Below are 23,933 nucleotides of genomic sequence, written 5' to 3' on the forward strand. Positions count from 1 at the left end.
ACGACGCCCGCCTTGTTAGCGCTTCCGCTCGCCTTTCGTTGTCATTGGCTGGAGGCGGACTATATAAGGACGTCATTTCCGCCCGCGCGTTCTTTCCGTGCCAAATAAGGGTCCATACGGCGTTGTTCTTGGTGAGTAGCATGTGGCGTCGGGGCGTACCCCGGGGGCACCAGGACGAGCTTCTTGCCGCGACTAGTGGTGCGAGCACCTGGGTGGAAGCCTGCAGGTGGAGCGCGTCTGTCTTCGGCTCGGCGCGCTCCCCCTCGGATCTGGCGGCCTGCATGTGGCCGGGCTCGGGCCCGCGCGTTCCCACAAGGCCCCGGGAGCCGGCGGAGGTCGCGCTCCAGCCGCGGAGGGCCCGATTTGGGGTGCGGGTGGTTGGGGGTGTAGAGAGACCGGCCTACGCAGCGCGCTACGGTCGCTTCGGGTCCCGACACTCGGCGGTAAACCCAGAGACCTAGGCTCCAGTTTCCTCCAGCTGGTTGGGTTGGTCTGTTTTCCCCGTTCGTGGTATTCCGTTCAAGATTTAAGCTTCTTGGCGAGATTTTTGATGCCGGATACGCTAAATTAAAGGTCCGGATTCTTATTCTACTTGCCCAAAAGATTTCGGACAGGGGACGCAAAGAAAGGCACATACAGGGACTTCGCCGGCGGTCCAGTGGTTAAGACTCCGCTGTTACACTGCAGGGGCCGCGGGTTCGATACCAGGTCGGGGAACTTAAGATCCCGCATGCCTCGCGGTGTTAAAAGAAAAAAAAAAATTTAATTATTAAAAAAAAAGGGACTGAGGTGTAGAGAGGAACAAGCAATTTATGAAGGAGCAGAAGCGAAAGTACATACTCGGAGAAGAATGCGGGCGTCCTCACTCGTGAGGAGCGCATCGAGGGGTTTTTCTGACACCCCCCCCACGCCTTTTATTTCACTTTAATTCTTTGAATGGGCGCATATTTCTTGGTTTAGGGGCGGAATACTCATTGTTGGGAGAATCGGAGTGGGATTTTGATTTCACCTGGTTACATCAGTTTTTGCTCTTCCCCGTCCGCCTCCAGAAGCCACCGCACCTGCGCTCTAAGAGCCTTTTTCCCTTGCTAGTCGAGCGCCAGGCGTGTGAGGTTGTACAGCAGTCACCTGCAGGCTGTGTGCTCGGCCAAGCTCTCTGGGTTTTATGGTCAGGGTTCCCTCTTAAGGTGTCAGTTTAATCAAAGTCTGATTTACGTTCTTGTTGCTGACGCCATTCCTCCGTGCTTCGTGGTCTCATTAAGTGCAAAACGAGGTGGCTTTGCTTTTTGCCTAATGTCTGTTTGAGGAGGCTGTTCTTGGGTCCAGCCCTGTCTTTCCCGCCTGATTTTGAGGAAAACTAGTTGTAATCGCAGGGAGAAGTAATGCCAAAGCTCCCAGCTTCAGTCGGCTTGAAAATAAACTTCACCACCTTTGCCTAGCTTTAGAATAGTCTTGAACATGGCTGCTGTTCCTCGTCTAAGTCTCAAGTACCTTGAGAAGTATTAAGTCTCAGTTCACTATTTTCGTTTAGTTTCATTATCTGGGTGTTTTGTTCATCTCCATAACACTCTTTAGCAGGATTTCCAGCAATTTTACAAGGTGTGGTATATTTTACAAGGTGTTCATGTGTCTCATCCCACTAGACTAAGCCCAGTGCCTGACACTAGGAGGTATGGTCTGTGGTTAGATGTTTATTTCAAGTTTATCAATATTTTTTATTGAAGTATAGTTGATTTACAATGTGTTAATTTTTGCTATATAGCAAAGTGATTAGGTTATACATATGTATACATATTATACAATGTCTTTAATATTCTTTTCCATTATGGTTTATCATAGGGTGTTGAATATAGGTCTCTGTGCTATAGAAGAGGACCATGTTTATTCATTCTGTATATAAAAGTTTTACATTTGCTAATCCCTACCTCCCCCTCCACCCCTCCCCCTTGACAACCACCAAGTCTGTTTTGTCTGTCCTGTTTCATAGATAGGTTCATTTGTGTCATATTTTAGATTGCACATGTAAGTGATATCATATGGTATTTGTCTTTCTCTTTCTGATTTACTTACTATGACAATCTCTAGTTGAATCCATGTTGCTACAAATGGCATTCTTTTTTATGGCTCAGTAGTGTTTCATTGTATATATGTATCACATCTTTATCCATTCATCTGTCAAGATGGTTTGATTTAAACATTGAGTCATTTGACTCTCAGGAGGAGTTAGAATGCACCTGTTACCTCATCCCACTTGTCATGGAGTGTAAAGGACTTTTGTTAACTATTGTTTTTCAGATTCCCGTCGTAACTTAAAGGGAAACTTTCACAATGTCCGGAGCCCTTGATGTCCTGCAAATGAAGGAGGAGGATGTCCTCAAATTCCTTGCAGCAGGAACCCACTTAGGTGGCACCAACCTTGACTTCCAAATGGAACAGTACATCTACAAAAGGAAAAGTGATGGTCAGTCATTGCTTTAGGGGTCTTTTTCTTGGTCATCCCAGCTATAAGGACAAATTTTGATGCTTCTGTTCTGATGGGTAGTGCTGAGTGAAGTGATTTCTAAAATATCAGCCTTGGAGGGCTCTCACTAAGTAACAGATGAAACTAGATCTTTACATGGGTAAGAAGTTTTAAAACTGAGTAAAAGTGCTCTGGTTATTTTTGGAAGGAAAGGTTTTTGGACTCCAATGGAAGAGTGGCTATTGCTAGGTTATGTGACCTGGGTTGGGCCATGAAGAAGCATGATGTAAACATAAAGAGGAAGCTGGTTAGGTTAGTTGCTAATAACTTATCTCCCATAGTGCCTTATATGTTGTGGCTACTGATACAGGTTTGTAAAGCTGAATTCTGAGAGAAAAAGCCACAGATGGGAATTTGGCTTGCTTGAATGTATCAGAAAAGGGAATGTAGGTTGTGATGAGAATATGGAAGGCATTAAGTTCTTCAGCTTAGAACCACTGAAGGAATTATGTGTGTGAGTGGCAGGGTTTAAAGGAGTTTGGGATGAATCTGACATCAAGGTAGAAGATAAGAGGAAAAGAGTGGTAAGAGGCCAGAAGTAGGTAAGGGCTTGTTGGATTCTGCATGGGGGGGTCTGACGGCGGGTTAGTACAGGGGAAGAGTAGGGAGCAGGTGCACTTTGCCTACTGAATCAAGGCTGCACACTATTAAAGCTCAGAGTGGAGGCCAGTCTTGGCCAATGAACTTCTGAGTGTCGGAAGTGTGCTATATTAACGGCAGGATTTTCGCTAACACCAGTAGAGCTTTCCTCTATGACTGGAGTTTGATAGTACTCGCTGCCACATGCATTCAGCTTTTTAGAAGAATGTTAACTTTTAAAGTTTGGCTAGGTGTTAACAAACCTTGTGTCTAGGCATCTACATCATAAATCTGAAGAGAACCTGGGAGAAGCTTCTGTTGGCAGCTCGTGCCATTGTTGCCATTGAAAACCCAGCTGATGTCAGTGTCATATCCTCCAGGAATACTGGCCAGGTTTGTGGAACAATATGCTTGGTTTTTGTTATAAAACCTAAAGATGTTTTGGGATGTATAGAAAAGCATAAAAAAAAAATAACCCGTAATTTCACTGTTGAGAAATCATTTGAAATTGCCTTGAGTCAGAGGAATTGCCAAAATTCAACCATTTCGTATATTTATCACTTTGCATCTGACAGTATATCAAGGTTCATGTTTTTATGTCATTGTGTTTTCTTGTGCCACTAAATATCAAGAAATGACCCTGTTAAAGTGGCTCACCACGTTTTTCTGCAGTGAGCTTTTTATATTTAAAATGATGAAATACTGGGTTAAAAAAAATTAAATGTTAACTTCAGAATATTTCAGGAAGGTCTTCTGAGGGTAGGGTACCCCCAGTCTTTGTCTCACAAGCAAGAGTAATAATCTTTGCCAGCTTAAATGAATAAAAAATAGCTTAATATTTTTTAATGGCAAGTAAGGTAAAACTTTAGTCTTTTTTGTCCCATTTCTATCTTGATAATTATTTTCTTCTGCTAGGAAAACTAATGGATTTTTTAAAAACATGCTTTTTATAAAAGCATTAAAGCTCTTAAAAGGATTTCATTCACCCTGTTTCTAATTTTAAAAAATTTGACTTGGATTTTGACAGTTTTTAAATTATGTACTGATAGTAAGATGCTCTTTTTGAATTTCATTTTTAAAAAATTTTTATTGTGTAGTATTTGATTTACAGTGTTATGTTAATTTATGCTGTACAGCAAAGTGACTCAGTTACATATACATATATTCTTTTTCATATTCTTTAACATTATGGTTTATCACAGGATATTGAATATAGTTCCCTGTGCTATACAATAAGGCCTTGTTTATCCATCCTATATAGCATAGTTTGCATCTGCTAATCCCAGACTCCCAGTCCTTCCCTCCCCCATCCCTTATCCCCCTTGGCAACTACAAGTCTGTTCTATTTTTCTCTTTCATGGATGTGTTCATTTGTGTTGTATTTTAAATTCCACATATAAGTGAAGTCATACGATATTTGTCTTTCTCTTTCTGTCTTACTTGACTTAGTGTGATAATCTCTAGGTCCATCCATGTTGCTACAGATGGCATTATTTAATTCTTAATGGCTGAGTACTCCGCTGTTTATACACATATCGTCTTTATCCATTCATCTGTCTATGGACATTTCAGTTGTTTCCATGTCTTGGCTATTGTAAATAGTGCTCCTGTGAACATTCGGGTGCCTGAATCTTCGAATTACGGTTTTGTCTGGGTATATGCACAGGAGTGGAACTGCTGGGTCATACGGCAACTCTAGTTTTTTAAGGAACCTCCATACTGTTTTCCATAGTGGCTGCACTAGTTTACGTTCCCACTAACAGGATTAGAGGGTACTCTTTAGAGGGTAAGGATACCCTCTCCAGCATTTATTATTTGTAGACTTTTTCATGATGGCCATTCTGACCAGTGTGAGGTGGTACCTCATTGTAGTAGTGATTTGAATTTCTCTAATAATTAGCAATGTTGAGCATCTTTTCATGTGCCTCTTGGCCATCTGTAGTTCTTTGGAGAAATGTCTATTTAGGTTTTCTGCCCAGTTCAGTTGTTTGTTTTTTTTGTTATTGAAATGTATGAGCTGTTGGTATATTTTGGAAATTAAGCCCTTGTTGGTCACATCATTTGCAAATATTTTCTCCCAGTTCTTTGTATATTTGGTAGAATTCGCCTGTGGAGCCATCTGGTCCTGGACTTTTGTTTGAAGGAAGCTTTTTAATTATAGATTCTGTTTCATTTCTAGTAATCAGGCTGTTCAAGTTGTCTATTTCTTGATTTAGTTTCGGTGGGCTTTATGTTTCTAGAAAGATGTCTGTTTCTTCTTGTTTGTCGAGTTTGTTGGCATATAATTGTTAATGTTTTTTTGTTGGCATATAATTGTTTGTAATGGTATCAGTTGTGGTTTCTCCTCTTTCATTTCTTATTTTATTTGGGTCTTCTCTCTTGGTGATCCTGGCCAGACGTTTGTCGATTTTGTTTACCCTTTTAAAGAACCAAATCTTTGTTTTATTTTAATCTCTATTTTATTTATTTCCTCTCTGATTTTTTTTTTTTAATATTTATTTATTTGGTCATGCTGGGTCTTAGTTGTGGCTCACCAGATCTTTACTTGTGGCACATGAGCTTAATTGTGGCACACGGGCTCCTTAGTTGTGGCATGCCTGTGGGATCTAGTTCCCTGACCAGGGATCAAACTCTGGCCCCCTGCACTGGGAGCGCAAGTCTTAACCACTGCACCACCAGAGAAGTCCCTCCTCTCTGATCTTTATTATCTCCTTCCTTTTGCTGACTTGTTTGAGATGTTTCTGGTTTCTTAAAGGCCTGTATTGCTGTGAACTTACCTCTAAGAACTGCTTTTGCTATATCCCATAGATTTTGTGTTTTCATTGTCATTTGCCTCAAGGCATTTTTTAATTTCTTGGATTCCATTGTTGACCCACTGGTTTCTTAGTAGCATGTTGTTTAGTCTCCCATGCAGTTGTTTTTTTCTTCTTTCTTTTTCGGTGGTTGATTCTAGTTTCATGCAGTTGTGGTTAGAAAAGATGCTTGGAATAATGTCTATGCTCTTAAATTTGTTGAGGCTTATTTTGTGCCCTAGTATGTGGTCAATCTCAGAGAATGTTCGTGTGCACTTGAAAAGAATGTATATTCTGCTTTTGGCTGTAATGTCCTGAAGATGTCTTAGCCCTAGTATGTGGTCAATCTCAGAGAATGTTCCGTGTGCACTTGCAAAGAATGTATATTCTGCTTTTTTGGCGCTAATGTGCTGAAAATGTCTTAAGTCTATTGTTAATCATTTAGGATCTCTGTTGCCTTACTTTCTCTCTCCCAGATATGTCCGTTGATTTGAATGGGGTGTTAAAGTCTCCTATTATTAGTGTATTCCTGTCAGTTTCTCCCTTTATGTTTATATTTGTTTTATGTATTTGGGTACATGTTGATGAGTATAGTGTCCTCTCCTTTTATTGATCCTTTTACCATATGTCGTGTGCTTTTTTATCTTTGTAGCCTTTTTTTTAAGTCTGTTTTGTTTGATGAGTATTGCGACCAGCACTTTCTTGTCATTTCCGTTTGCATGCAATATTTTTCCAGCTCCTCACTTGCAGTCTACGTGTGTCATTTGCCCTAAAGTGTGTCTCTTGTAGGCAGCATATTGTAGGCTCTTTTTTTTTTTTTAATCTAATCCGCTGTTCTGTGTCTTTTGATGGAGCATTTAGTCCATTGACATTTAAGGTAATTTTATTGCTATTTTAAACATTGTTTTCCTGTTGACTTTTTATTTCTTCTTTGTCTCTTTCTTTTTGTTTTTCCTTTTGTGGTTTGATGATTTTCTTTTGTATTGTGCTTTTGTTTTCTTCTTGGTTTTTGTGAATCTATTGTGTTTTTGATTTGTGGTTACTCTGTTTTTCAAATATGTTAACCCCTTCCTATATCAACTTGACTTAGACTGGTAGTCATACAGGCTCACTTTCTAGAAGAAAACAAATCTACATTTTCTTTCATCCCCCACATTTTGTGATTTTGATGTCCTCTGTTACATCTTCATGTTTATCCTTTTGCTTTAAGTGGTTATCATCGCTTTAAGAGAAATTTTTTCTTTTTAAAATCTGTTTACTGTCTTATTTAAGTGATTTACTTTCCAACTGATTTTTTTTTTTCCCTTTCCTATAGATTCTTTTCTATTTAGAGAAGATTTCTCATTATTTATTTTAGGGTAGGTTTAGTATTGCTGTATTCTTTAAGTTTTTGCTTGTCTGAGGAAATTCTCCTATTCCAAATGATAATCTTGCTGGGTAGAGTTGCAGATTTTTCCCTTTCAGGACTTCGAATATATGTTGCCACTCCCTTATGGCCTACAATCAGCTGAAAGCCTTATGGGGGTTCCCTTGTAATTAACTCTTTTTCTTTTGCTGTCTTTAGAATCCTTTGGCGGGGGGGCATTTTAATTACATCTTGGTGTAGGTCTGTTTTGGTTTATCTTGTTTGGGATGCTCTATGCTTCCTGTACCTGGATATCAGTTTCCTTTTTTAGGTTTGGGAAGTGTTCGGCCATAATTTCTTCAAATACATTTTCAATCCCCTTTCTCTTCTCCTTCTGGGATCCCTATTATGTGTAGATTGGCATGCTTTATATTATCCCATAGGTCCCTTATATTGCTTTCATTTTTCATTTGGCTTTCTGTCTGCTGTTCTGATTGGGTGATTTCCATTATTCTATCTTCCAAATCACTTTCTTCTGAAGATAGATCACTGTCTTCCAGATAATATTCTTCTGCATTATTCATTCTGCTATGCATTGCCTTTAGTTCAGCTTTTGTCCCTGCAAATGAATTTTCTGATTTTTCTTGGTTCTTAATAATTTCTAGTTCCTTTTCACAGTAATCTGCATTTCTGTTGATAGTCTTTTTCAATTTGTTCAGTTTTTCATTATTTCCTTTTTTAACTCGATGTCTAGTACATTCAGAAGTCTTTTTCGTTTGTTCTTTCAGGGGAATTCTCTTGATCTTTTAATTAGGAGTGGTTCCTCTGTCTCTTCATTTTACTTATATTTCTCTTGCTCTATGAGTTGAGAAACAGTTATCTACTGTGGTGTTGGAGGGCTTTTATTTTTTAAAACTTATTTTATTTTGGTTGCTCTTGGTCTTTCTTAGTTGTGGCGTGCGAACTCTTAGTTAAGGCATGCATGTGGGATCGATCTAGTTCCCTCAGCAGGGATCGAACCCACGTCCCCTGCATTGGAAGGTGGATTCTTAACCACTGCGCTACCAGGGAAGTCCCTTGGAGGGCTGTTTTTATGTGGGAATGTCACTGTATAGCCTCTTTGGGTTTAACATTTTGGGTGCGAGGGTGGTTTTTACTGTGGATGCCTGCTGCCTCTTTCCTCAGTGTATGGTGGCCATCATCCCCTTGCCAGGAGGTGTGACTGGTGCGGTGAGTAGAGCCCGCACTGGATGTTGATTACTCTGTGGTTGTCACTACCCTGTCGGGCAGGGTATGCTCCCTAGTTGTTGTTATAGAGTAGAAGCCCCCAGAGCTGAGCTGTGGCATAAGGGCTGGATTGGAGTGTTTCCACTGGGAGAGGAGCCACTGCGTCTTTCTCTGCTGGAGCTGTTCACTGGCGAGTGTGCTCTGTGGTGCCACCTGTCACCCATTGTGCTGTTGGCACTGCCCTCGGCCCCACCATCGTAACCCGGGGAATGCTGGCAGTCAGCCCTGGTGTCCTTCAGGTGTTGTTTTCACAAGGCCACCTGTGCAGATCCACTGAAGTCAAGTGCCAGGACAGCAGTAGTCGCACACCCGGACCCCCTGTAGGAGCTATGGAGGCAGCTCAGACCCTGGCCCAGCCCCCGTGTGCCCGTGCCCTCAAAGCCCACAGCTGCTTAGGTAAGACCTGTCCTGGTTGTAGGAGCACTGGTCCATTTGGATGTCCCGCAGGAGCTGAGTTTACAAAGCTGGTAGCAGATGTGTAAATCCACAGCTCATGCAACCGTGGGGAGAGATTTCAGCCTGCTTCCTAAGTTGGGTGGCCCCTGGGGCTCAGCTGCAGTTTCAGCCCTGCCTCTGTTCCTGGCAACTTGCTGGCGTCTGCTCCTGGGTCCACTGAGCCGGCTGTTGGCGCTGGGGCTGGTGAGTGGAGAAGGAGGCTGCACTGGCGACCCCACTTCTTCTTTCACATGCCACTTAACAGTGGTGCTTCCCTTCTGTGGTGGGCCTGGCCTTTTTCCACGAACACTCCTGGTTGCGGCTGTGCCACTCTCCAGCCCCTTCAGGCTGTCTCTGCACAGCCAACACCAGTCATCTCTCTGGGTCTGTCCTCTAAAACAGCACTCAGCCCCCACCTGTACTAACGGACACGCATCTCAGGCTGGGGCGTGCAGGTCTCTGTTATGCCTACCGCAAGCCAGTTGTCTGAGCCGTAGAAGCTCCCTTTCTGTCCCAGTTGATCCTCCCCACCGTTGAGGGGGCTTCCCTGGGTGTGGGAGCCTTTCCTGTTCTTCACCTCCCTCCCAGGGCACAGGTCCCATCCTGATTCCTCTTCTTTTTCCTTTTGTCCAGCCCAGTTACGTGGAGATCTTTCTTGCCCTTTCAGGTGTTTGAAGTCTTCTGCTAGTGTTCAGTAGGTGTTCTGTGACACTTGTTCCATTTGTAGATGTATTTTTGACGTAGTTGTGGGAGGAGGTGAGTTCCACCTCATTCTACTCCACTATCCTGATTGGAGTCCCCTGCAGATGTATGTTAACGGGGTTATTCCCTCAGAGGCTGGCTTATGACTGGACTCTGGTTTGATGTATGGTTGACAGTTTTAATTACTGCTGTAGAATGAACTTAGTGAGCATTCCGTGCTTCCCTCAGCGAGAATTTACTGAGTATCTAGATTGGTCCACACAATGTTTGCTGAGTGCTTGGAATATAGCAGAAAAGCAGTCTATTTTTGAAGGGATGAAGGAAATAAGCTTTCTGTAGGGGGAAGGTAGAGGATAAGAAAGGTGGGTGTACTCCTGCTCTGTATAGGTTGGCTGTGACAAAATCTGACCGGTACACAAGTGCTTACTGGAAGTATTTTTCATGTAATAAGTGAAGGATATAGAAGAATTACTGGATGTTTTGAGTGTTTAGGATTTCGGGAGGTTCTGACTAGATAGGCTGCTTCATGTGATTACAGAACTTGGTGTTGACCCATTTATAATTGCAGAACTCCTGCAATTCTGCAAGATGGCACCATCTCTGGAGCACTGTTAACTCTTAATATTGATTGTTCTAGCGAGCTGTGCTGAAGTTTGCTGCTGCCACTGGAGCCACTCCTATTGCTGGCCGCTTCACTCCTGGAACCTTCACTAACCAGATCCAGGCAGCCTTCCGGGAGCCAAGACTTCTGGTGGTTACTGATCCCAGGGCTGACCACCAGCCTCTCACAGAGGCCTCTTACGTTAACCTGCCTACCATTGCTCTGTGTAACACAGACTCTCCTCTGCGGTATGTGGACATTGCCATCCCGTGCAACAACAAGGTAACAATTTTATGATCTAAACTAGAGCTGGAGAGTAAGTGCTCTAGAGACAGACATTCCTCTGCACATTGTTAGAGCTTGGAGTTGAGGCCACTGGCCGATGAACTCACAAGTGTAGGTAGTGTGCTACATGAGGGGCAAGTTTTTCGCTAACATCACAAGGGTCTCTGGCCCAATGAGTGGAGTTTGATAGTAATACTTGCTACAAATGTATGATTTTAATATATGAAAGCTTTAAGGAGAGATGAAAAAACATTTTAAAAATGGCCTGTGTTTTCTTCTGCTTTTCTCCATTATTTCTTACTCCTGGACCTCTCAGGCATTACTTGGCCTTTCTGTTTTCAGACTAACTTGATGTATCCTGATGTAAGATCCTAAAAAGGTGGGTTGCATATGGTTCAAATTAGTCTGGTTTGTCACTGGTCACAAAACCCTGGTTACACAAAAGAATCAGGCAAAGAGGTTGGTTTTTTTTTTTTTCCACCTCCTACCAACCAGTGTTCGGGCACTGACCCCAGGTAATTCATTTTGTTGTCTAGAGTGGAGTCGTGATTAATCCCCATGATTCATTCCAGTGGCAATCAAGGTTGAGAACCAGTTATGGAATAATCTTGTTAAATAAGTAAAGTCTTATTTTTTTTTTATTGGAGTGTAGTTGCTGCAATGTTGTGTTAGTTTCTGCTGTACTATAAACACTTTTAAACTAAAAGACATGTCTGTTCACATGGTACCAAGGGACCCATCTGTTAGGTGGAATGGGAGGTGTTTGCTGTTTGGGGTTCGCCGAGTATCACTTTCTAATAACCTGGCACTCTTGCAGGGAGCTCACTCAGTGGGTCTCATGTGGTGGATGCTTGCCCGGGAAGTTCTGCGCATGCGTGGCACCATCTCCCGTGAACACCCATGGGAGGTCATGCCTGATCTCTACTTCTACAGAGATCCTGAAGAGGTGAGCTTCCTCCACAAAGGCTTGTGGTAACATGAACAAATTGGACACTTCAGTCTGTGCTTCTTGGAAGTAAAGTCAGTCCCTATAAACGAAAAAATCTTTTTCTAAACCAGATTGAAAAGGAAGAACAGGCGGCAGCTGAGAAGGCTGTGACCAAGGAGGAATTTCAGGGTGAATGGACTGCTCCAGCTCCTGAGTTCACTGCTACTCAGCCTGAGGTGGCGGACTGGTCCGAAGGTGTGCAGGTGCCCTCTGTGCCTATTCAGCAGTTCCCCACTGGTACGTATCAAGATCCAAGGGCATCAGGCTGGTGGTTTAGAACTTCTGTGTTTTCAGTGTAATGTATATGTATGTGTGTGTATATGTGTATGCACACTTTTTATATATATACATGCATATATACGCACACTTTATATATACGTATACAGTAAATCCTGTACGTACAAATGAGTTCCATTCTGAGAGCACATTCCTAAGTCCAACACAGTTAGCCTAGGTACCCGACTAACACAATGGGCTATATAGTACTATACTGTAATAGGCTTACAACACTTTACACAAATAACACATAAAAACAAATAAAACTTTTTTTTTTTTTTTTTTTTTGCGGTACGCGGGCCTCTCACTGTTGTGGCCTCTCCCGTTGCGGAGCACAGGCTCCGGACGCGCAGGCCCAGCGGCCATGGCTCACGCATGTGGGAATCTTCCCAGACCGGGGCGCGAACCCGGTTCCCCTGCATCGGCAGGCGGACGCGCAACCACTGCGCCACCAGGGAAGCCCAAAATAAAACATTTTTAATCTTACAGTACAACAGCTGGCATACGGGGGCTGGCATCGAGTGAGTGGGAGGGAGATGGTAGAGCTGAAAGGTCATCAGCTATCAGAGATGGAGGGTAATTTCACTCACGCCTGACCTTGATGGCACAGGTCTGGTTCCCTGCTGGATTCAGTTCTGTCTACTCTTGAAAAAACGAGTCAGTGATGTCTCAGTACTGTACCAGCTACATCACCACTGCTTTTACACTTGCTTCCGGACATCCGGGGCTTGAAGTAAAGATACTGTAACTGTGTGCTCTCTACAGTACTGTGTATGCTCTATACAGTACACAAAAGTACAACCACTTGTAGAGGATGCAGGCACAAGACAGTGTACAGCAGACATGTGAATTAACTTACGTGATTGGACATGCGAACACTTTCTCATTTTTGAAAGTTCGTAACTTGAAGGTTCGTATGTAGGGCACTTAGTTTATGTATGTGTACGTATATACACACATACATACACTTTATATATATATATATATACACACACACCCATATACACACGCACATACTAGCATTAAAGGTTTTTGTCTCGGTGTGCCATAGCTTTGCTAATAACTTGACAGGTTGAATTCAGGTGTTTTGGAAATGTGTATCTGTTGGAAGTATCTGTTGGAATGCAAGGCAGATTGCTGCTGGTGGTGGGGTGACAAAAATACTATGGGAATGGGGCTGATGGCTTTTCTTTTTCTTTTTCTTTTTTGGTATTTTCTCAACAGAAGACTGGAGTGCTCAGCCTGCCACTGAGGACTGGTCTGCAGCTCCCACTGCTCAGGCCACTGAGTGGGTAGGAACAACCACTGAGTGGTCTTAAGGTGTTCTTCCACTATTAAAATGGAAATAGGTTGATGGAAAATAAACAGTTTCTAAACATTGTGTCCATTTATTTCAGTTCATGGGACAGGCCTGGGATGAAAGCCTTGCTCAGCTCGTTCCTATTGTGTGGCTCTGGGCGAGAGATGATGTTTCTGGGCCCAAGTGTCCTTAGCAGGGAATAATCTTGGAGCTGTGATGCAGAGCAATGTATCACATTGTCCTTTGTTTGTTAGTATATAATTTAAAAATAACTTTTTAAAGAGTAAAATATACATGCAGATGATCATGAAAGACAGACATACCTGTGTATTCTTGGAGAGTAAGGATCAAGTTAAAGCCTCTAGCCATTACACAGGTTACCAAGTAGGAAGGTGCCAAGATCTGAGAAAGTCTTCCTGTTCCCCTCCCTGCTCCTTCCTGAAGTCACAAGCTTCTCTCCTTCAGTCCTTTGGAAAGGGTAAGATGATCAAATCAAGAATTCTTTAGTTTTTGAGCTTCCTGTAAATGGAATCATATCTTGTGTGACTTGCTTCTTTTCCCTCTGTTATTTTGTGCTTTTCATCCCCTCTTGCCATGTTCCTAAAGAATCATCCATGACCTCTAACTGCAGTGGCCATTTGACTTGTTTCCATATTTTGGCCATTAGCAGCAGAGCTATTTTGAACATTTTTGATAGATCCTGGTGTACGGAAATTTCCTCTCTGGGTTTCAAATTCTAGCTTCACCAGATAATGTCAGATGATTTCATAGTCATCTATAAAATCCTCTGAAAACACAGCCACAACCCTTAGTACTAAAGCACTGTCCTTTTCACTGCTCAGAACTGCTGCCTCAAAAATGCAGGGTGTGATCTTGGCCCCTCTCTTTCCCCAGTGCTCTGATGACTGTCCCCAGGCCAATGCCACACTGTCTTTCCTGTTTACTGGAGTTTTATAATCCACTGTAGCAATGGGTAGCACGGTCTTCCTGCCTGCCGTTTCTCCAAATGTCATGGTTATTATTGAACCTTCTGCATTGTCTCATAAATTTTTTAACCTAGTGCAGCTCCAGTGTAAAGCCACTTGGGATTGCATTGACTCTAATTTAGTGACTATAACTGACTGATTCACTGGAGTTTTTCAGTCCATGAACAATCTACATCCTGCCAGATTCTCATTTTTATGTCCCTCAATAAAATTTTAGAATTTCTTCTAGAGGTTTTGCACATCTTTTGTTTGGTAAATATATGCCTAGATTCTCCAGATGTTTTAAATCGTACTCTTCAACAATTAGGGATCCTGTTGGAATCCATATTTAAATAAAACAGGTATGCAGTGGTAAATGTCACTACTGCCATGGTGCTTCTCACCCTGCCTCAGCAATCCACACTTTTTGTGCAAGGCAAGAATGAGATTACCAAACTCTACCTGTGAAAAATGCTCCAAACCTACATGCCAAACATTGAACTCATTTAGTAGAGAAGAACCTACTGCACTCCTACCCATGCTAAGTTCGGTGGGTTTCATTTACGAATAACCTGAGAATTTTCCAATTCTACCTTTGCAAAGAATCTCAAGTAAAATAATTCAATAATCAACAATTATTAAGTGCTTACTCTGGACCAGACATGATTCTAAGCACTTGGGGGTAGAGCAGTGAATGAAGCTTGTGACCCTATGGCAGTTAACATTTTGATGGGCGAGGCAGTAATAAAGCTAAGTATGCCATTGTCTCTAGGATCAGAAGTGAGGATGTAAATGTGAAGTTTTGCCTAAATCACAGGCATCAGGCTATAGGAGAGAAAAATGGGAGAGGATCACTGGGGGAGAATCAAAAGAGCCCAAAGAAACTCCTCTGGAAGGAGGAGTCTCATCAAGCTGGGAGAGGTTCTGCCCTCCCTTGGGACTTGGGGCCCTTTACCAGAGGCCATGGAGTCTCTTGGAGCCCATGCTGTGTGAAAGGTATGGACCTCCACTTTCCAACCCGTGGAAAACTTTTTTCTCTCTCCTTTAACTCTCTGGAAATGAGTTGGGGATGGGGGCGGGGGGTGAGGGGGGGAAGAAAAATCTCTAACCATACAGCTCTTCCAGTTCTGCTCCCTGCTGTACATGCACTGGAGGACAATGGCCCAAGGAGCACTCCGCAGCCCCAATCCCTGCCACGTGTGATGCACGCAGTCCACACTGGTGCAAAGAGCTCTCAGCGTTGCCAGAAGTGTCCACCATCATGTCCCCACTGGAAGGCCCTCTGCCACATCCTTAGCCACTGATCTCTGCATTTCCTTGCACCCAATACCCTGTGCCAACCCAAGTGGTGTCTTCCAATTTTCAAGAGAAAGTTACAGCTTTCAGCATGAGAAAGTAGCCCTCCAGAACATCATGGCCACACAAGATTGCATAGGGGCCTTACAAGATTTCAAGACAAGGAATGACTGGGCTGGCATAACATGATGTTTGTTTCAAAATCCTTTTTGGCGTTTTTTTTTTGTATTTATCATTTCATATAGAAATAATTCTATTGTAAATTGCTTCATAAGACAATGTCTAATAACACTGCTTTTGCAATTTAGAAATGAAAAAATATTACAATTTATAACGGGCATATGAAACAAGACACTATTGGAGAGGAGTTTGGTGAACTAGAAACATATATGAAGAAATGACAGAGGGATAGAACATAGGAAAGAGAAGATTAATGTAGAGGACAAAATGAGAGTCAAACATCTAGTTGGAGTTCCAGAGGGAGAAGAGAGAATGAGGGAAGTCAGAATTTTCTGAACTTCTCATGAATCCACCAATTCAGGAATTCCAGTGTTTACCAAGTAGGATCAGTTTATTTTTAAAAACCTATCCTTACCCTGTTGAGGAATCAAGGAAACGCCAAACACAAAAGTGTTCTTGAAAATAACCAAAGAAAAAGGACACCCAACTGTTCCCTATCAACAGAGACAGAAGACAATAAAATGAGAAAAAGAAGTGGTCAACCCAGCTGTGTTAGCCAAGAGTTAGGACACTATACTTTTCCAGAAAACAAAGTTACCAAGAAAAAGAAAAAGTGATGCCAGAAGGAAGCTGTGGCCAAGAGTGCTGGTGGTCGACCAATGTCCATCCTCCCTTCTTCCATAGTAACGTGCTGATTGTTAGCTGGGTATAGGCTGAGAAGCTGGTGCCTCACATTACACGGTGATAAGATGTTCAGTCAGGTTTGGAGGCCTGCATTACTTTGGAGGGTAGACTATAATTTGACCAAATCTGTGTCATTAGGGACATGGGTCAGGAAGATTTAGAATGATGGATTATGTTGACAATTTTTTGACTGCTTTGAGCAAAGTCCTGTGAAGGAATAACTCCAGCTAAATCTAGGCAGCCTGTAAGCAGAAGTGGAAGGACACAGAGTTCTGCTAATATAGGCACATTATGCAATATACTCAGCCAAACGTTTCTGTACGACCAAGTCAAGCAGTTATGAGGTATGCATCTGAAGGGGCAGACTCTGAAGAAGGTAACACTGTTGCTCCTTGGAAAGCTAGCACACAGAAAGATTAGGTAGGATTAAAGGTGTTTTCCATTACAAACCTGCGATAAAGATGAAAAAAATCTGGAGAAATCAGATTATGGTAACCAGACTTTGGAACAGGAACTCTCATACTGGCTGGTGGGAGTATAAACTGGTAGTTTGGCATTATTTAGGAACACAAGCATCTGTAACATCCCTCTTGGGGGTATACACCAAAGACACCTATGCACATTTGCACTAGGATATGTGGACAGGAATGCTAATCAATAAACCTGGAAATAGCCCAGGGTCCATCCAGAGCACAGTTCCTAAGTTGCGGTATATTTATATCAAAGAGTGCCAGGCAACAGTGAAAATGAACAAAGCACAGCTACATGCAATGACATGCATAAATTAAAGTGTTTCAATGTCTCTGTAATCAGAGAGGTTAGAATATAAGAATGTCTCTCATCCACACACTCATTGTATGACGTGACCTTCCCACAATCCCATGGGTGGAACCTATGTCCTCTCCCTTTTAACCTGAGTGGAACTTCATGACTCCTTCAACTAATAAGGTGCAGTGAGTGATGCTATGTGATTTCCAAGGATAGAGCATAAAAGTGCCACTCCCTTCTGTCTGCATCTCTTGGGACATTTGTTCAGGGAACTTAGCTGTCATCCAGTGAGGAAGCCGTAGCAGATTAGAAGCCCACTTGGAGAAGCAGCAGCAAGGCCCCTCACTCCCAGGCCCCAGACCAGCAGAACTGCCAGCTGACAGCCAGCATTAACTCGCCCGCCGTGGGAGTGATCTGTACTGAAAGTGGACTGTCCAGTATCAACTAGAACCATCTCAGTTGATGCGATGTAGAGCAGATGAAAGTCACTCCTGTCAAGCTCTGTCAACAACTGCATATTCATGAGCAAAATAAATGATTATTGTTGTTTTAAGCCACTTAGCTTTAAGAAAACTTGTTACTCAGTAACAGATAGCTGATATAAGGGGAAAATTCTAGAGACATTTTCACTAAAGTCAGAAACAAGACACAGATGCCCACTATTACCACTACTTTATATCATAGCAATGAATTTATCAGGCAATGCAATGAAGCAAGAGTAACTAATTATATACACAATCTATAGTCACCTGATTTCTTTATAGAATTTACCATAAGCATTTCTCCACAATATTATAGCTTTTGTATATATAGTGTGTATATATATATAGCTATTGTATATATTAACTATAAAATAAAGTATTAAGTGGCTACCAAATGCTTTGTATATGCTTTTTCCTATTTTTAATATTTTCCCAATTTCTACTTTTATAAACATAGCTATCATGAACATCCTGTGGTTAACTGGATCAAATAACAGGAATATTTTAAGGATTTAAAATAAAATCATTAAGTATTCTGGAATTACATTTTTAGTAGCAACAAAAGGGACTGCAGGCTCAATTTTATCGTAACCCACAATAATAATAATAATAATTATTATTATTCTGGTCATGCTGCATGGCTTGTGGGAGCTTATTACCCCTACCAGGGATCAAACCCGGGCCCCTGGCAGTGGAAGCACAAAGTCCTAACCACTGGACCGCCAGGAACTCCCCACAATAATTATTAATCTCTGTTAATCTGATTAATGAAAATTTCCATTTCAGTGCTGTTTCTTTGCATTTCAATTACGTAAAGATCAGTTCTTGACCTGCTTTGATTTGAACATCCAGAAAGAAGCTACAAGGCTTGATGCTTCCAAAAGCATTTCTCCACATACTGGGAAGCTAGTGTAGGTGGCATTAAGGTACCCTCTGCCAGCAATAATCTATGCATAAGATGACCAAATAAAGAAGCCACTGCCTTCCATTTTTGTTGCAAAAATAAAGGAAGATAACAAACTGATATCTTGTAATTTTACTATTCAATGATATTTGCTAAAAACTATATGCTCGGGCTTCCCTGGTGGCGCAGTGGTTGCGCGTCCGCCTGCCGATGCAGGGGAACCGGGTTCGCGCCCCAGTCTGGGAGGATCCCACATGCCGCGGAGCTGCTGGGCCCGTGAGCCATGGCCGCTGGGCCTGCGCGTCCGGAGCCTGTGCTCCGCAACGGGAGAGGCCACAACAGAGGGAGGCCCGCATACCACAAAAAAAACAAACAAACAAACAAACAAAAAAAACCTATATGCTCTGCACAGAACTAGGGACATGGGAACCGACAGAGAACTAGGACCATTCCCTACCCTCCAGGAATTTACTCTGTAATTTGGAGAGAAGACAAATAGAAAGGTGTCTATTGGGACTTCCCTTGTGGTCCAGTGGTTAAGACTCTGCGCTTCCAGAGTAGGGGGCGCGGGTTCAATCCCTGGTCGGGGAAATAGGATCCCACATGCCGCACGGTCCAAAAAACAAAAAAAGGCATCTATCATGTGAAGGCGACAAAGGGCAGAGATACCTATGCTACTTTTGTCTTTCTATCAAAACAGTAGGTTTATGAGTTAAAAAGATATAGACTTGAGAAAAGCGTTCCATTTTGTATGTCAAATAATTTAAGTATTTTACCTTAGCTATGCCCATAACAGAGACTACCATCTAAATGAAAATGGGAAAATAGAGGAATTTATGGCTTTACTACATCTAAATCTAGAACCCTAAGCAGAGACCTTGCCATGTCACTGTCGATCACTCTGTTAACCACAGGAGGGCAGACTTCACGGGAAATGCTTCCTCGCCAGCACTTTTCCAAACCCTGGTGAAGATCTGTACCTTCTCTACCATCTGAGATCTGGTGCTCAGGGACCAGAACATGCTCCAGGGTGCTTAAAACATGGTTTCTAACCTAATAACCCTGCACAAGGTATTCACCGGGAGATAGGTCAAAGGCCAGGGAAGAATGTGTCCCCTTTTGTGACATGAGATTCACAAAATTCCTTTGAGCCCCCTGCATCGTGCCAGTGACGGGCAGCCCGAGGGGCTCAATATTGCAGAGGGCTTTCTCCAGGTTAGGTGGGCACACGGGATGAGAAAGGCCATGGGGAATGAATGTCTTTCTTAGAGCACTTTTCTGAGGCTGGACGGGATGTATTGTCATCACCAGCATAATTCCTGTTGTTTGAACAGGCCCTGAATGACCCTACACTTTAGTGTGAAAAAGCTTTTTGTTTTTTCTTGCCTTTTGCCTTAGACTCTCTCATTTTATTCTAACTTTTGAAGATGCCAGCTAGTACATTATTTACCATAGCACGGACTCTAAACATTTGCTACTGTATAAACGCCATCTACTGTTATTCAGGAAACCAGAACCTTAAATGTAGACTTAAAACTTTCAGCAAGTAAAGAACACCCAATTTTATTCTGAGCAAGAAACCTGGTGTATTTATACACCTTCCAGATTAAAGCCTGCTTTTGTGAAACAACCCAGACAAATTAATTGAGTTCTTGTTCTTGCCTTTGAAAGAATCCCTTTAGGCGCTGGCTTGACCACTTCATACCTGGGAGATCGTGGCTTATTACCACTCTTGGGTGCCCCCCTACCCACCCAAAGTCCATAGCTCAAGGGGCTTTGAAATATTTTTTAAGGTGGGACATCACTATGAGAGTGAACTGAATTTTGGATACATACTGAAAGAAGTTTGGAACGAATGATGTGAATAAAAGGGCAATCAAACTGCATCCTCCTATTCGAGATGGAAAATGGAAACTGACTCTACAGGCAATGAGACCAAGTTGTTACGTGACTTCTAAGCTGGCTTCAAAGGAGATTTCCAGTGATGGGTCCTTAACATATTTTGACCACCTAAAGGGCCCTATTCCTGCGTAAGTTTACTTTGGAGTTTAAGGGTTAGTCATGAAACTTTACCCATATTTCTTGAAACTTTGTCAAAGGACTGGACCTGCTTTTGTAATGGCCAAACAGCTCCTATCAGATATAATCTCCCCTGATAACCACTAAAAACTCTAGGGAAAATATTTTTTTTAAACTATTGCCAGAAGCTCTTTGCTTGAGCTGACACATCCATCTTCTTCTGCTCTGGGACACAAGTGATCCTGTCTTTCAGGCCTTCGGACTCAGACTGAGATTCATATCACTGCCCCCCACCCATGGCCCTATTCTCAGGCCTTTGGACCCAAACTGAATTACACCACTGTGTCTCCTGGTTCTCCAGCTTGCAGACGGCAGACTGTGGGACTTCATAGCCTCCGTAATCATTTACTATAATGAGCATCTCAAACTGGAGAATCACAGCTTTCAGCAGCACTTCACTACCTGGAAGTTCTGCATAGAAGCTATGTGGGGGAGTGAGTAGGAAAATTTGCTTTTTCCGACAAGATTCCTGATTCCTGGGAGAGGTCTAAGAAAAAGAGAAACTAGTATTTTAGAAGATGGTGGAGCAGGAGGGCCTTCAGCTCACCTCTTCTTACGAGCGCACCAAAATCACAATTAACTGCTGAAAAACCATCGATAAAAAAGATTGGAATCAGGACCAGATGGCTTCACAGGAAAATTCTATCAAACACTTAAAGAAGAGCTAACACCTATCCTTCTGAAACTGTTCCAAAAATTGCAGAGGAAGGAACACTTCAAAAGTCATTTGGAAGGTCTAACTAGACATTTCTCCAAAGAAGACGTACAGATGGCCAAGAGGCACACGAAAAGATGCTCAACATCACTAATTATTAGAGAAATGCAAATCAAAACTACAACGAACCTCACACTGGTCAGAATGGCCATCATCAAAAAGTCTACCAATAATAAATGCTGGAGAGGCTGTGGAGAAAAAGGAACTCTCCTACACTGTTGGTGGGAATGTAAATTGGTACACCCACTATGGAGAACAGTATAGAGGTTCTTTAAAAAAGTAAAAATAGAGGTACCATACGATCCGGCAATCCTACTCCTGGGCATATATCTGGAGAAAACCATAATTCAAAAAGATACATGCATCCCAATGTTCATTGCAGCACTATTTACAATAGCCAGGACATGGAAGCAACCTAAATGTCCATCAACAGATGAATGGATAAAGATGTGGTGTCCATACATATGTACATATATACATAAACATATATATATAATGGAATACTAGTCATAAAAAAGAATGAAATAATGCCATTTGCAGCAACAAGGATGAGACTGTCATATTGAGTGAAGTAAGTCAGACAAAGAAAAATATCATATGATATCACTTATATGCAGAATCTAAAAAAAAATGATACAAATGCCTCACACTGGTCAGAATGGCCATCATCAAAAAGTCTACCAATAATAAATGCTGGAGAGGCTGTGGAGAAAAAGGAACTCTCCTACACTGTTGGTGGGAATGTAAATTGGTACACCCACTATGGAGAACAGTATAGAGGTTCTTTAAAAAAGTAAAAATAGAGGTACCATACGATCCGGCAATCCTACTCCTGGGCATATATCTGGAGAAAACCATAATTCAAAAAGATACATGCATCCCAATGTTCATTGCAGCACTATTTACAATAGCCAGGACATGGAAGCAACCTAAATGTCCATCAACAGATGAATGGATAAAGATGTGGTGTCCATACATATGTACATATATACATAAACATATATATATAATGGAATACTAGTCATAAAAAAGAATGAAATAATGCCATTTGCAGCAACAAGGATGAGACTGTCATATTGAGTGAAGTAAGTCAGACAAAGAAAAATATCATATGATATCACTTATATGCAGAATCTAAAAAAAAATGATACAAATGAACTTATTTACAAAACAGAAACAGGCTCACAGACTTAGAGAACTTATGGTTATGGGGGGAAGGGTGGGGTGGGGATAGTTAGGGAGTTTGGAATTGACATGTACACACTACTATGTTTAAAATGAATAATCAACAAGGACCTACTGTATAGCACAGGAAACTCTGCTCAATGTTACATAATGACCTAGACGGGAAGAGAATTTGAGAAAGAATAGATATATGTATACGTATAAGTGAATCATTTTGTTGTGCACCTGAAGCTAACACAACATTGTTAATCAACTACACTCCAATATAAAATAAAAAATTTAAAAAATAGACTGGAATCTACCAAAAAAAAAAGATATTCTACATCCAAAGACATAAAGAAGAAACCACGAGACAGCAGGAGGAGCGCACTCAGTATATTATCAAATCCCATACTACTTGGGTGGGTGTCCCACAAGCTGGAGAATAAGTACATTGCAGGAGTTCGAGATCTCTGAGCCCCACGCCAGTCTCCCCAGCCTAGGTGTCCAGCATCGGGAGGAAGAGACTCAAGAGCATTTGGCTTTGAAGACCAGCGGGGCTTGACTGCAGGAGCGCCACAGGACTGGGAGAAACAGAGACTCCACTCTTGGAGAGTGCACACAAGGTCTTGTGCACACTGGGTTCCAGAGCAAAAGCAGTGACCCCATAGGAGTCTGGGCCAGACCTACCTGATGGTCTTGGAGGGTCTCCTGGGGAGGCAGGGGTGGCTGTAGCTCTCTCTGGGGTCATAAAAGCTGGTGGCAGACATAGCGGGGACCTACATGAACTCTGGCTGGAGAGACAGACACTTTGGATCCTAGGTACTGAGACCTGGCCCCACCCAATAGCGTGTAAGCTCCAGCCTCAGGCCAAACAACCGACAGGGCAGGAACACAGCCCCACCCATCAACAGACAGGCTGCCCACAGCCACCTCTAGACATGTCCCTTGACATGGCCCTGCTCACCAGAGGGCCAGAATCCTGTTCTACCCACCAGTGGACAAACACCAGCACACCCCCACAGAGAAGCCTGCACAAACCTCGAAACCAGCCTCACCCACCAGGGGGCAGATGCCAGAAGCAAGGAAACTATGATCTTGCAGAACTGAGTCTGCAAACACAGGTCAGAAAATACCCTGGGACCAGCTGGTCCCTGGTCCTTGGGTGATGAGAGGGAAGTGTACTGCTGGAACATACAGGACATCTCTTACAGAGGGCCACTTCTCCAAAGTAAGAAATGTAACTAAGTTACTACATACATAACAATACAAATAGAAATTTAAACAAAATGAGATGGCAAAGGAGTATGTCCCAGAAAAAGGAGAAAGATAAAACCCTAGAAGACAACTAAGTGAAGTGGAGATAGCCAATCTACTGGAAAAAGAGTACAGAGTAATGATCGTAAAGATGATCCAAGAACTTGGGGAAAGAATGGATGCACAGTGCGAGAAGTTACAGGAAGGTTTTAGCAAAGAGTTAGAAAATGTAAAGAACAACCAGACTTGAAGAATACAACAACTGAAATGAAAGATACACTAGATGAAATCAATAGCAGAATAAATGAGGTAGAAGAACAAATCAGTG

General features: G+C 42.3%; 1 protein-coding gene and 2 non-coding genes across 3 annotated transcripts; all 3 read left to right on the top strand.

The window, feature by feature from the left end:
* The first annotated feature begins 53 nt into the window (after positions 1-53).
* Positions 54-13,194, top strand: RPSA (ribosomal protein SA). Its single transcript, XM_007119574.2, has 7 exons — positions 54-131; positions 2,296-2,461; positions 3,375-3,493; positions 10,299-10,544; positions 11,365-11,493; positions 11,607-11,772; positions 13,036-13,194. The coding sequence occupies exons 2-7, from the start codon at positions 2,329-2,331 to the stop codon at positions 13,128-13,130; spliced, it is 888 nt and encodes a 295-aa protein (XP_007119636.2). The 5' UTR covers positions 54-131; positions 2,296-2,328; the 3' UTR covers positions 13,131-13,194.
* Positions 3,158-3,308, top strand: LOC112062493 (small nucleolar RNA SNORA62/SNORA6 family). The gene has a single exon (XR_002890757.1). It is a non-coding gene; the product is annotated as a small nucleolar RNA SNORA62/SNORA6 family (small nucleolar RNA).
* Positions 10,605-10,754, top strand: LOC112062492 (small nucleolar RNA SNORA62/SNORA6 family). Its single transcript, XR_002890756.1, has one exon. It is a non-coding gene; the product is annotated as a small nucleolar RNA SNORA62/SNORA6 family (small nucleolar RNA).
* Positions 13,195-23,933: the final 10,739 nt, after the last annotated feature.

Source organism: Physeter macrocephalus, chromosome 18 (assembly GCF_002837175.3).
Source record: "Physeter macrocephalus isolate SW-GA chromosome 18, ASM283717v5, whole genome shotgun sequence".
NCBI classification, from domain to species: domain Eukaryota; kingdom Metazoa; phylum Chordata; class Mammalia; order Artiodactyla; family Physeteridae; genus Physeter; species Physeter macrocephalus.